A 12,502-nucleotide genomic window follows, 5' to 3' on the forward strand; every position below is an offset into this window, starting at 1 on the left:
GCGCCCGACTGTGAAGAGGGCCGAGAACCATGCATACCCCTCTTTTGTTTCTCCTCTGCCTCCATATCTCTCACTCCCTAGATGTACCGTGTATTTGGGATGCCGATCTTTTGGGCCTGTCGGCAGGTATGCTTTTGTTCAGATGTCTCATGCACATAGACCAATAACTATAGACCACAATGATACGGAAATGTCTTGATATTTCCCCTTTCTTTTCCCCAGTGCCATGAATCTTCGCCGTACTGAAAGATACCCGGTTGGATACGTGCGGAGACGCCGGAGAGGCCCGAGTTCCAGCCCGGGCCTGTTGGGGGCTTGGGGCTTTCCCCGCCGCCAGCAAACGCCCGGGTGCTTTCATGATGTCAGTGTTCCCGCGGGGTTGCCTGGACGCCCAGGAACAGGAAAACTTGCTTAAGGCTTGGGCTTCCTAGCTTTCTCACCCAATTCTTTTTTAAACCCGCCTCGATTCGCGACTTCTCTGGGGTGCTTGTCGGGTCTCTCTCAAAAAAAAAAAACACTTTGGTTCCTTCATCGCTCTCGTTGCTTGGTCGGTCTGGCCGACAACCTCTCAGGACCCGCCAGACTCACCACCGTCAAGAAAGAACCTGCCTTCTAACCCGAGCGAAGCTCTTCTACGAGACACTTGGCAGACCAGGAATTCGTTTCAATACCCAATGGCTTCTCCGCAACAGGTTTATCTGTTGCCTCTGAAGGACGATGGGTCTCCGGATGTTCCAGGAGGGTATCTCTACCTTCCTCCTCCCTCCGACCCGCCCTATCTCCTTCGTTTCGTCATAGAAGGGAGCAGTTCAATCTGCAGGGACGGGCATCTGTGGGTCAACATCCCCAAAGAGGGAAAGCCTTTTGATCGGTCCGCCTTTGAAAGCTTTAGGTATGAGCAATGGAAGACCATGATTTGGGCGAGTGAATTACTGACACGAATAGTTTATCCCCGGACTTCAACAAGAACATCCAGATTGATGTCCCCATCATCTCTCCGGGATCCTTCGCCTTCTATGTGACGTTCTCCCCACTTCCCGCGTTCTCAATACTATCGGTTCCTACGCCAGAGCCGACAAGGACTCCGACGCATTACATCGACGTCGCACCGCGGTTGACTCTTCGTGGTCGGGACCTGCCACTTAATGCACTGTCAATCTTCTCGATTATCTCTAAATTTATGGGTCAATATCCGACGGACTGGGATAAACATCTTAATGGCATTAGCCAGCGCAACTATAACATGGTTCACTTCACGCCCTTGATGAAACGTGGTGCTTCCAACTCGCCCTACAGTATCTTTGACCAGCTTCAATTTGACGATGCTGCGTTTCCCAACGGCGAAGAGGATGTAGCTAGCTTGATCGCAAAGATGGAGAATGAATATGGTCTCCTATCGCTTACGGATGTTGTGTGGAACCACACTGCTCACAATAGCAAGTGGCTCGAAGAGCACCCGGAGGCTGGCTATAGTGTTGAGACTGCTCCATGGCTCGAGGCAGCGCTCGAGCTGGACACAGCGTTACTGAAGTTTGGACGGGATCTTCAAACACTAGGCCTACCCACTGAATTCAAAACGGTCGACGACTTGGTCACTGTGATGGGCGCTATGCGAGAACAGACTATTGCTGGTATCAGACTGTGGGAGTTCTATGTTGTCGATGTGAGAGCCGACACACAGAAAATAATCGACCAGTGGAAAACGTCGGATGCTGCAGACCTCACAAGCGATCAATGGTCACAGTTTCGTCTCCAAGATTACAAAAATTGGCCTTTAAAGCAACAAGCGGCATTCCTCCGCGACCAAGCCATTCCAACATCAAAGCAAGTGTTGGGCAGGTTCAGTAGAGCGATTGACCCCCAATTCGGTGCAGCCGTCCTGACTGCACTTTTGGGACCCTACGGTTCTCCCTCTGACACAACTGCAGCCGAACAGTCTATATCAAAAATCCTGGACGAGGTTAATCTTCCGTTCTACAAAGAATATGATGCGGACGTTTCAGAAATCATAGATCAGGTTTTCAATCGGATCAAATACCTTCGGATTGACGACCACGGACCCAAGCTCGGACCCATCACAGAAGAGAGTCCTTTTATTGAAACATACTTCACGCGGCTCCCTCTAAATGATGTCACCAAAAAGCACGACAAAAAAGCCCTAGCACTAGTCAACAATGGCTGGATCTGGAATGCTGATGCCCTGCGTGACAATGCTGGCCCTGAATCCAGGGCCTATCTACGTCGTGAGGTAATTGTCTGGGGTGACTGCGTAAAGCTGCGGTACGGTACCTGCTGCGACGACAACCCATTTCTGTGGGAATTTATGACCAGCTATACTAAACTCATGGCCAAATACTTCTCCGGTTTCCGCATCGATAATTGCCACTCGACACCATTGGTAGTTGCCGAATACTTGTTAGACGAGGCGCGAAAAGTTCGACCCAACCTCACTGTTTTCGCGGAGCTCTTCACTGGCTCCGAGGAGGCTGACTACATTTTCGTTAAACGTCTTGGTATCAATGCACTTATTCGTGAAGCCATGCAAGCCTGGAGTACTGGAGAGCTGAGCCGTCTCGTTCATCGTCACGGAGGCCGTCCTATTGGCAGTTTTGATCTTGACTTGCCTTCGTCGGGTAGTAGCCATGCGATAGCCTCTTCTGGTATTGACTCCGGCAAAGAAAAGGTTTCTCACATTCGTCCTACTCCAGTCCAGGCGTTGTTCATGGATTGTACTCATGACAATGAAATGCCAGCCCAAAAGAGGACCGCACAAGACACGCTGCCCAATGCCGCTCTGGTGGCCATGTGCGCTTCAGCTGTCGGGAGTGTTATCGGCTATGATGAAATATACCCTAAACTTGTTGACCTTGTTCATGAGCAGCGGTTGTATTTCTCAAACTTTTCCGAATCCTCTACTGTTGGATTACACACGCTGGAGGGAGGGATAGGCGGCATCAAAAAACTACTAAATGAACTTCATACCATGATGGGTGTTGAAGGATACGATGAGACCCACATTCACCACGACGGGGAGTATATCACTGTCCACAGAGTACATCCGAGAACACGAAAAGGGGTTTTTCTGATAGCACACACATCATTTCCCGGACATGATAGCAAAGCTTTGTTAGCACCTACTCAACTCGTTGGTACGCGTGCCAGGCACATCGGAACCTGGCTTTTGGAGGTTGATGCAAGTGAAGCCACGAAAGACCAAGTACTAGCGGACAAGTCCTCCCTACGTGGACTTCCAAGCAGGGTCCACGCCATTGAAGGTACAAATATCGAGCAGAGTGGCAATGATACCATTATCTCTGTTACGGAAGCATTAGTCGCCGGGTCTATTGCTTTGTTTGAAACCTCCATGCCAAGCGCCGAGCATGCAACTGGACTCGACGATCATATCACCCAAGGAGTTGACGATGCCTTCTCAAGCCTGAGCTTGATTGATTTGAACTTTGTACTTTACCGTTGCGAAGCAGAAGAAAGAGACTCGAGTAACGGCCAGGACGGGGTTTACAACATCCCCAACCATGGTCCGTTGGTTTATGCCGGTCTCCAAGGGTGGTGGAGCGTGCTGGAGAACATCATCAAGTACAACCAACTAGGACATCCACTGTGCGAGCATTTGCGGAACGGCCAGTGGGCACTAGACTTCATTCTTGGACGCCTAGAAAAGTTGGGACAACGAGAAGGGCAAACTGCTGTGGGCACTTCAGCTACATGGCTACGGGAGAAATTCCAAGCAGTCCGCGACCTGCCGAGCTTTCTTTTGCCACGCTATTTTGCTATCATTCTTCAGGTTGCTTATAATTCTGCCTGGAAACGAGGGGTCCAACTTTTGGGACCCCATATACAGAAAGGCCAAGAATTTATTCACCAACTTGGAATGGTCAGTGTTCAACAGACCGGATACGTGAATTCCGCGTCTCTATGGCCTACGAAGAAAGTACCAAGTCTTGCTGCTGGCCTGCCGCACTTTGCGACCGACTGGGCGAGATGCTGGGGTCGGGACGTTTTCATTTCGCTCAGGGGCCTTCTGCTGTGTACAGGCCGATTCGATGATGCAAAGGAACATATAAGTGCCTTCGCCAGTGTTCTCAAACACGGCATGATCCCGAATCTCCTGGGCAGCGGAAAACTCCCGCGCTACAATTCTCGGGATTCTGTATGGTTTTTGTTGCAATCTATCCAGGATTACACCGTGATGGCCCCGGATGGTATTGAACTTCTCAAACAACAGGTCCCGAGACGGTTTCTCCCCTACGACGATACATGGTTCCCGTTCGATGACCCAAGAGCTTACTCACAATATTCAACGATTTCCGAGATAATCCAAGAGGTATTCCAACGACATGCTCAGGGGCTGTCCTTCAGAGAGTATAATGCGGGAACCGATCTTGACATGCAAATGAAGCCGGAGGGTTTCCAAATTGATGTCAAAGTTGATTGGGACACCGGATTCATCTTCGGTGGCAGTCAGTCCAATTGCGGGACATGGCAAGACAAAATGGGCGAAAGTCCTAAAGCCGGAAATAAAGGCGTGCCTGGGACACCGCGAGATGGAGCTGCCATCGAGATTACTGGGCTTCTCTATAGTGCCCTGGTCTGGGTTGCAAATCTACATGAAGACGGGCTTTACATACATGACGGAGTCGAAATTGGAGGCGGAGAATCGATCACGTTCAAGGACTGGGCGGCAAAGATAAAGGAAAACTTCGAGCGCTGCTACCATGTTCCTACGCATCCGAATGAGGACGCTCAACATGATGTAGATGCCAGCATTGTGAACAGACGAGGGATCTACAAGGATCTCTACAAGTCCGGCAAACCGTACGAAGACTACCAGCTTCGGTCCAATTTCCCCATCGCCATGACTGTCTCGCCCGGCCTATTTACCGCATCCAAAGCCCTCGCAGCCCTTGCTCTTGCAGACGAAGTTTTAGCTGGTCCGGTCGGCATGGCTACCCTTGACCCATCCGACCTTAATTACCGCCCTGATTACAACAACTCGGAAGATTCAACCGATTTCGCAACTTCCAAAGGCAGAAACTACCACCAGGGCCCTGAGTGGGTTTGGCAGCGTGGATACTTCCTTCGCGCATTCCTGCACTTCGATCTCGCTCGCAGGACAACACCGGCAGAACGAACAGAGGCTTACCAGCAAGTGACTCGGCGTTTGGAAGGTTGCAAACGGGCCCTGAGGGAAAGTCCCTGGAAGGGTCTTACAGAGCTAACAAATAAGAGCGGTGCATACTGTGCAGACTCCGTACGTTTCCATACCCCATCCCCTTGATTTTGATGGCATCGGTCATAACTGCGATATCATTTGTCTAACATGAGCAATACTCGTAGTCGCCTACACAAGCATGGTCCGCGGGATGTTTGCTCGACTTGTATTACGACGCATCAAAGCATTCCCAGGAGTAAGATATGGCGTTCATTGGGATACATAGGGCTCCTACCAGACGGAACAACATGCACATTGGGCATTGTCATGATCGATGCGGTGTACACGCCCTGGCTAGCATACACTTTAGATACATACTAATAATGGAACTGTTTCATATTCTCTGCGGATATATGTTCTCGTGGAGGCGGATAAGGCGGATGGATCGTACGACGCGCGGCATAATTGACAGATGAGTCAGCTGTGCGCACAACGCATCGCCAACTAGGTACTTTTGAGTTTGGCTTCGTCAACATGACTTTACAACGATGCCCGACACGGTCCAGTCTGCCCGTTCCTAGTGCAGAGACTGCGGTGTAGACCGCTTGTACTGGTGTCGCCTGATTTTCCACCCTTCTTTATCTCGACAAAGCAACCCTCCCTTCAGGACTCGCGATTCCGTTGACTGCGTGGTCTTGCCCCCTGACGTCAGTTGTTTTTCACCTGCGCATCCCGTCCGCCGCACGAAAGCTCCGCGTCCCCATATGCATAGACAAGCCGGACACCAACTACCACAACCCAGCGCCGAATAGCTGCCTCTGGAGAGCCATGTCTCTCACGGAATCCGCAGCAGCAGCTATGCTGACTGTTGCATCCGTGATAGAGAGCCCCATTGACGTTCATGAGCCAAGATGGGAAGACCAAACGAGGGGCCGCGATCTGTACACACAACTGGTGATCAGTTTGACAATCGGGCTGAGTGCATTCTTCTCATTCTGTGTATGCTTTGACTCCCTTCAAGGACTACTTCAGCGCTCTGACGATGTTCCTCGTGTAGGTTTTGCGACCGAAGTGGACAGAACTGTATGCCGCCCGGAGACGACAACGCTGCGCAGCTTCACAATTGCCAGAACTCCCCGATAGCTTCTTCGGATGGATACCTGTGCTATACCGAATCACTGATGAACAAGTTCTGGAATCTGCGGGTCTGGATGCCTTCGTCGTACGTTATGGAATCACCCTGTTCAAACTTAGAGTGGAGCACTGTCTGACACTGACTGGATGCTATAGTTCCTGACATTTCTGAGATTTGCGATTCGGTTCCTCTCCACAATCTTCTTCTTCGCCTTGGTTATAATCCTGCCGATGCACTACAAGAACACCGGTAAATCCGGGGTCCCCGGTTGGGATGACGATGATGAGACTCTCGACGGGGAAAAAGACAAGAAAAAGTTTATACCGGATCCAAATTACTTATGGATGTATGTCATTTTTACATACATTTTTACCGGACTAGCCGTCTACATGCTTATTCAAGACACGAATAAGGTGATTCGCACAAGACAGAAATATCTTGGAAGCCAGACGAGCACCACTGACCGAACTATTCGTTTGTCTGGCATTCCTCCAGATATGGGTTCGGAGGAGAATATCAAGGAGTTCATGGAAGGTCTCCAAATTGGAAAGGTAGAGAGCGTGACGCTTTGTCGTGACTGGCGTGAACTGGACCATCTGATCGACGAACGACTACAACTTCTACGAAACCTAGAATGGGCTTGGACCAAGCATCTAGGATACAAACGAGTCAAGGCAAGTGGAAACAGGCTGCCATTGCTACACCAGCAGCCACGTGGCTCCAGCATTGTTTCAGACGAGGATAGCGAGCGAATCCAGCTTCTTTCCGAGAGTGGACGGGACCACGTCGCGGACTATGCTCACGAGCGGCCTACAGTTCGCCTGTGGTATGGACGTTTCAAGCTACGATACAGGACTGTCGATGCGATAGACTATTATGAGGAGAAGCTGCGCCGGCTGGACGAGCAAATTCAAGTTGCTCGTCAAAAGGAGTACCCCCCTACTGAGGTTGCTTTTGTCACAATGGAGTCAATCGCTGCATCGCAAATGGTCGTGCAGGCCATTCTCGATCCTCATCCCATGCAACTACTTGCGAGACTGGCTCCAGCCCCAGCGGATGTTGTGTGGAAAAATACATACATTCCACGCTCGAGACGGATGATGCAATCTTGGTCCATCACCGGGGTCATTGGCTTCTTGACTGTATTCTGGTCGGTGCTTTTGATTCCCGTGGCGTATCTGCTTGAAATTGAAACGCTCCACAAAGTGTTTCCTCAACTGGCTGACGCACTGGCTCGGAACCCGCTGGCAAAATCACTTGTTCAGACCGGTTTGCCGACCTTGGTCCTCTCGCTGTTGACGGTTGCAGTCCCATATCTTTATAACTGTAGGTACTGCCTAGGATAAGATCGTGTTCGAGCAGTGTGCTGATCTATATATAGGGCTCTCCAATCAGCAAGGAATGATGTCTCGGGGCGATATTGAGTTATCGGTCATTTCGAAGACTTTCTTTTTCTCCTTTTTCAACCTCTTCCTTGTGTTCACTGTGTTTGGAACCGCGACCACATTCTACGGGTTCTGGGAGAACCTCCGGGATGCGTTCAAAGACGCGACAACCATTGCGTTTGCATTGGCTAAAACATTGGAGAACTTCGCGCCGTTCTATATCAACTTCCTGTGTCTTCAAGGAATTGGGCTGTTCCCGTTCCGACTACTGGAGTTTGGGAGTGTAGCAATGTACCCTATCAACTTCATCGCTGCCAAAACGCCGCGAGACTATGCCGAGCTGTCCACGCCTCCTACTTTCAGCTACGGATATTCGATCCCGCAGACAGTCCTCAGTCTCATCATCTGCGTCGTGTATAGTGTTTTCCCTAGCTCGTGGCTGATATGCCTCTTTGGACTGGTGTACTTCACTATCGGCAAGTTCATCTACAAGTATCAGCTTTTGTATGCTATGGATCATCAGCAGCACTCCACAGGACGAGCATGGCCGATGATTTGCAGCCGGATCCTCGTGGGCTTGATGGTCTTTCAACTGGCAATGATCGGTGTTTTGGCGTTGCGCCGGGCGATTACACGCTCCTTGCTTCTCGTGCCTCTTCTGATGGCAACGGTGTGGTTCAGCTACTTTTTCGCACGGAGCTACGAGCCGTTGATGAAGTTCATTGCGTTAAAAAGCATTGATCGCGAGAGGCCTGGGGGAGGAGATATCTCGCCTTCGCCATCGTCAACCTTTTCTCCCCCATCCGGCCTCGAGCGCGACTCTTTTCCGATTCGAATCGGTGGGCAAGAACTGGGCCTGAGACTGAAGAAATATGTCAATCCAAGCTTGATCTTGCCTCTCCACGACGCCTGGCTTCCCGGGCGCAGCATGATCCCAGACATCCAAAGAGATCTCGGAGACCATGAGCACCGAAATAACGGGGTTATCGAACCCGTCTGAAGACGGCCGCCGCCCCCTGACACCATGAGGGTCCATTCCATCTCCGCCACCCAGTCAATCGTTTTCACTCACTGCACATAGATCTATAACCCTTTTATAATAATCACTGCTGTCATGTGTTCCTTTTCCCCGTCATGATCTACGATGCTATGCCTTTGATGTCATAGAGATGGCCACGTTCACGTTGGGCTCTCACTGTCTTGTAGGAGCCAATGTTATGAGTTACATTTCCAGGCGGACTGCTATATGTGTATGTTGCCGAGGCCCGACTCGGATGCTTTTCGTTCTCGTTCTCTCGTTTACTGATACCAGACCTTCCATACCGAGGTCTTCATTTTCGTCATCGATGAGCATAATCTGCATGTACAAACACATCATTGTGTAGTAATTACAAGAAGAGAAATGCAACCTCCCCTTTCTAGGCAACTGTGTCTCCTGTGAAGAGTCGGCAGTGTGAAGACCTCCAGCGTCGGCTATATTAATCTATTAATGTGCATTGTCTATATACCGTTTCACCGGCAAACAGGATGGTCTATCTCTATCTCTACCCCATACCCCATATGTATACAAACCCCCCACCCCCATCCCCGCCACTAGTACAAGCTCACGCCTTCTTCTTCCTCTCCCTCCCTCCGGTCGCAATCCGAACCACCTTCTTCGTCTTCCCCTTACCCTTCTCCTTCTCGTTCTCCTTCTCTTTCAACGCCGCATGCGCCCGCCCAGAAACCACAATACTCTCCCAAAGCAGCCCTATCCACCCAACACGCATTAGCCAAACGGCCCCTTCCCCCCCCCATAAGAAACAGAAAACGAAAACGAACCCCTCAAGGGGAGAAAAAAGGAAAGAAAGAAAGAAAGAAAGAAAGGTAAACTCACAAGCCGGCACAACAATCCAAAACGCATTACAGAAGACAAAATAACCCCAGAAATACGACGCTTCGGGGCGGGAATAACTGCGCCCAAACACCCTCTCGTCGAACCCGGCCGTCGCATAATACAACACGTCGCCGTAGAGTTGGCCCAGCGAGACGACGCCCTGGAGGGGATACCGGAGGTGGTGGTCGGTGGTGATCAGGTAGGGAAGCAGGAAGGAGAGCGGGCCCCAGCAGAACGCGGTGATGGTTTCCATGCTCAGGACGAAGGCGTCGGGGAAGAGGTAGCGCGAGTCCGAGAGGGAGTATTCTTTCCAGAGTTGGCCGAAGATGGTGGTTAGGCGGCCCATGCGCGTGTAATTGAGCGTGTAGTAGCCTTCGAAGATGAAGTGGATGAAGCCGCCTGTTTTTTTAAGGGAGAGGGAATTGGGGAGGGTGTGTGTTAGTTGGATTTTCTCTCTTGCTTTTTTCGACTGTTTTTTTTTTTTTTTTTTTTTTTTGGAGGAAATAGGTGGGGGGTGGGTTGACTGGGAATTGGGGTTGGGATTGGGAGAGACGTACAGAGGACAAACCAGAGGATGGTGTATAGATCGCCCCGGGGGGTTTGTGGCCGGGCTTTCAGCACCGCTAAGGAGGTGATAGAGAATATCACGGCGCAGCCAGCCGCGAAGATCGCAACGAGCGTCCACGCGTCGTATGTGTTGGCAACATAGCCGGCAATCTCGATCCCCGGGGGGTAATACGGATGCGCTGTGGTCGAGGCCATGGTGAGAGTCGGTTTATCTGGTCCGGTCGCATGGTGGGGGATGGTTGGGGACTTTATACTATCAAGGAGGCTGTGATGGATTTGTTTTGATAATGCTAATGGCTCTGGATTAACCACCGCGCGAAGGATCTAGGGGCTCGGCCAATCCTCGTCCCGAGTCGGATCATGAGATTAGGGCTACATGATATGCAAGGCAACATCATCATCTATATCTCGCTATTCAATTTCGTGCAAACTATGACGGGCACAATGTTCAATGTGGCTGCCGTTCAACGCCAGAATTAAATTTATCCGACTGCAACAGCCATGTATCGCAGCCAAAATAGACATCGACTTTTGATCCAAAGTGACAACCGCTCAAAGAACCCATGAATCCATTTTTAGCCGTGCGTTGAGAAGAGGTATGTCTGACGTAAGTTGTGCTTAACCTCATAAATAAGATTGAAAAGAGCCCTCTGCTGCAGCTCAGTTAGAAGCACCACTTCCGTTGACAGCCAACTTCTCCCTCCGGGAGATCACAGCTTGTGCAAGGTTCTCGAGCACAAGCTCAGTATCCTCCCAGTGGATGCACGCATCGGTGATACTGACGCCGTACTTGAGACCGGCCTTGCCCTCCGGGGGGACCTTCTGGCTGCCTGTGGACAATGTAAGCGACGGAAGATCAAAAATGTTGGATGAACAGTAAGCTTTACCCTCGTTGATATTGCTCTCAATCATAACACCCATGATTGCGGTTTCACCGGCCGCGATCTGTTCGGCGAGAACAGCCGCCACCTTGGGCTGGTTCTTGTGGTTCTTCTGCGAGTTGCCGTGGCTGCAGTCAACCATAAGACGTGGGGGCATGCCCTGCGCATTAAGCTTGGCCTTGGCTTCAGTGATGCTCTGCGCATCGTAGTTGGGGCCCTTCTTTCCGCCACGAAGGATGACGAAGCAGTCGGGGTTGCCCACAGTGCCAACAATGGCGGCAACGCCGGGCTTGGTGACCGAAAGGAAGTGGTGGGGGTGCTTGACGGAGCCAATGGCATCCACAGCTACCTCCAGGGAACCGTCCGTGCCGTTTTTGAATCCGACAGGGAAGGAGAGACCCGAAGCCAACTCGCGGTGGACCTGCGACTCAGTTGTGCGAGCACCAACCGCTCCGACCGAGAGACAGTCGGCAAGGAACTGCGGGGATATAGTATCCAGCATCTCGCTGGCAATTGGCATGCCCTTGTTGGTCAGGTCAACGAAGAGTTGGCGGGAAGTCCGCAGACCCTTATTGATCTTGAAGCTGTTGTCGATGTCGGGGTCATTGATGAGGCCCTTCCAGCCGACGGTGGTGCGGGGCTTCTCCAGGTAGGAGCGCATCACAATCAGCAGCTCATCCTTGTATTTCTCCTTCATCTTCAGAAGGCGGTCGCAGTATTCGAGGGCCATTTCGGGGTCATGGATGGAGCAGGGACCGATGACGACCAGCAAACGGCGACGGTCGGAATCCGTGCCCTGGACGATGGCAATGGCCTCGTCACGGCCTTCCATGACCGTTTGCCGGGATTTCTCCGTCATGGCGATTTCATGTTGGAGGAGGTTGGGGGGTGTGAGAGGGTTGTATCCACGAACTGGGGACGGTCGAGAGGATTAGACGTTAGTGTGAGGGCAACGCACGATTGGTAACGCGGGGCGGATCCCGGGGCACACTCACTTCTCGAGTCTTCCAGGGAGGAGTTGTCCCCGACATTGGGGTTTTCAATGAAGAACTGAGGAAGAGAGGGAGTGAGAATACGCTCAAGGCGAAGGAGGGAAGGTGGGATGACTCACGGACATGGTTGTGGTTGAAGGCGGGGTTGGTGATAGAGGTGGGAGAGATAGGTAGATAGTATGCCCGACGGGTGAGGAAGATCACCAGCAGGCTAACAGTATAAATAGTAAAGTAAACACACCTTGATGCAAGGGAAGGATGCTCCAAGTCTGATCTGATGCAGGGTTAGCTGAAGGAGGAGGTATATTCAATCGCGTCCTGTTGGTTGCACTTGAACGTGAATGAAGCAAGGCCTTTATTTCTTGTTTTTTTTTCTGTTATTTTCCCCCCATGGATTTTACCTTCCGGCCCCTTGCAGTCACACACTGGCCGTCGAGTCATCCTCACCCCATCGGGCCATCCGCACGTGATTTCCTCCCGGTGAACGGACAAATGG

At 51.3% G+C, this 12,502-nt stretch overlaps 4 protein-coding genes across 4 annotated transcripts; 2 read left to right on the forward strand and 2 right to left on the reverse strand.

The window, feature by feature from the left end:
* The first annotated feature begins 430 nt into the window (after nucleotides 1-430).
* On the forward strand, nucleotides 431-5,578 carry BO70DRAFT_360629 (putative glycogen debranching enzyme Gdb1). The gene is made up of 3 exons (XM_025542829.1): nucleotides 431-892; nucleotides 946-5,269; nucleotides 5,356-5,578. The coding sequence occupies exons 1-3, from the start codon at nucleotides 675-677 to the stop codon at nucleotides 5,428-5,430; spliced, it is 4,617 nt and encodes a 1,538-aa protein (XP_025401140.1). The 5' UTR covers nucleotides 431-674; the 3' UTR covers nucleotides 5,431-5,578.
* Nucleotides 5,579-5,726: 148 nt separating this feature from the next.
* BO70DRAFT_311837 (putative DUF221 domain protein) lies at nucleotides 5,727-9,109 on the forward strand. The gene is made up of 4 exons (XM_025540199.1): nucleotides 5,727-6,169; nucleotides 6,228-6,392; nucleotides 6,461-7,631; nucleotides 7,687-9,109. The coding sequence occupies exons 1-4, from the start codon at nucleotides 5,999-6,001 to the stop codon at nucleotides 8,688-8,690; spliced, it is 2,511 nt and encodes an 836-aa protein (XP_025401141.1). The 5' UTR covers nucleotides 5,727-5,998; the 3' UTR covers nucleotides 8,691-9,109.
* Nucleotides 9,110-9,286: 177 nt separating this feature from the next.
* On the reverse strand, nucleotides 9,287-10,399 carry BO70DRAFT_360631 (EXPERA domain-containing protein). Its single transcript, XM_025542830.1, has 3 exons — nucleotides 10,124-10,399; nucleotides 9,567-9,965; nucleotides 9,287-9,440 (listed from the first exon to the last, which is right to left on the reverse strand). Exons 1-3 carry the CDS (start codon nucleotides 10,326-10,328, stop codon nucleotides 9,295-9,297), a joined length of 750 nt encoding a protein of 249 aa, XP_025401142.1. The 5' UTR covers nucleotides 10,329-10,399; the 3' UTR covers nucleotides 9,287-9,294.
* A 65-nt stretch (nucleotides 10,400-10,464) lies between these two features.
* On the reverse strand, nucleotides 10,465-12,447 carry BO70DRAFT_386182 (3-deoxy-7-phosphoheptulonate synthase; the record flags this gene model as incomplete). The annotated part of the gene is made up of 4 exons (XM_025545806.1): nucleotides 10,465-10,963; nucleotides 11,021-11,926; nucleotides 12,010-12,064; nucleotides 12,433-12,447. The coding sequence occupies 4 exons, from the start codon at nucleotides 12,445-12,447 to the stop codon at nucleotides 10,794-10,796; spliced, it is 1,146 nt and encodes a 381-aa protein (XP_025401143.1). The 3' UTR covers nucleotides 10,465-10,793.
* Nucleotides 12,448-12,502: the final 55 nt, after the last annotated feature.

The sequence above is a fragment of the Aspergillus heteromorphus genome, assembly GCF_003184545.1.
Source record: "Aspergillus heteromorphus CBS 117.55 chromosome Unknown BO70scaffold_7, whole genome shotgun sequence".
In the NCBI taxonomy this organism is placed as follows: Eukaryota; Fungi; Ascomycota; class Eurotiomycetes; order Eurotiales; family Aspergillaceae; genus Aspergillus; species Aspergillus heteromorphus.

Coding starts and splice junctions, on each gene's coding strand:
- BO70DRAFT_360629 (XM_025542829.1), top strand. CDS start 675: ATGGCTTCTCCGCAACAGGTTTATCTGTTGCCTCTGAAGGACGATGGG. Junction 893..945: donor TCCGCCTTTGAAAGCTTTAG/GTATGAGCAATG, acceptor TGACACGAATAG/TTTATCCCCGGACTTCAACA. Junction 5,270..5,355: donor GTGCATACTGTGCAGACTCC/GTACGTTTCCAT, acceptor CAATACTCGTAG/TCGCCTACACAAGCATGGTC.
- BO70DRAFT_311837 (XM_025540199.1), top strand. CDS start 5,999: ATGTCTCTCACGGAATCCGCAGCAGCAGCTATGCTGACTGTTGCATCC. Junction 6,170..6,227: donor GTGCATTCTTCTCATTCTGT/GTATGCTTTGAC, acceptor TTCCTCGTGTAG/GTTTTGCGACCGAAGTGGAC. Junction 7,632..7,686: donor AGTCCCATATCTTTATAACT/GTAGGTACTGCC, acceptor ATCTATATATAG/GGCTCTCCAATCAGCAAGGA.
- BO70DRAFT_360631 (XM_025542830.1), bottom strand. CDS start 10,328: ATGGCCTCGACCACAGCGCATCCGTATTACCCCCCGGGGATCGAGATT. Junction 9,966..10,123: donor CATCCTCTGGTTTGTCCTCT/GTACGTCTCTCC, acceptor TTAAAAAAACAG/GCGGCTTCATCCACTTCATC. Junction 9,441..9,566: donor TTGGATTGTTGTGCCGGCTT/GTGAGTTTACCT, acceptor TTGGGTGGATAG/GGCTGCTTTGGGAGAGTATT.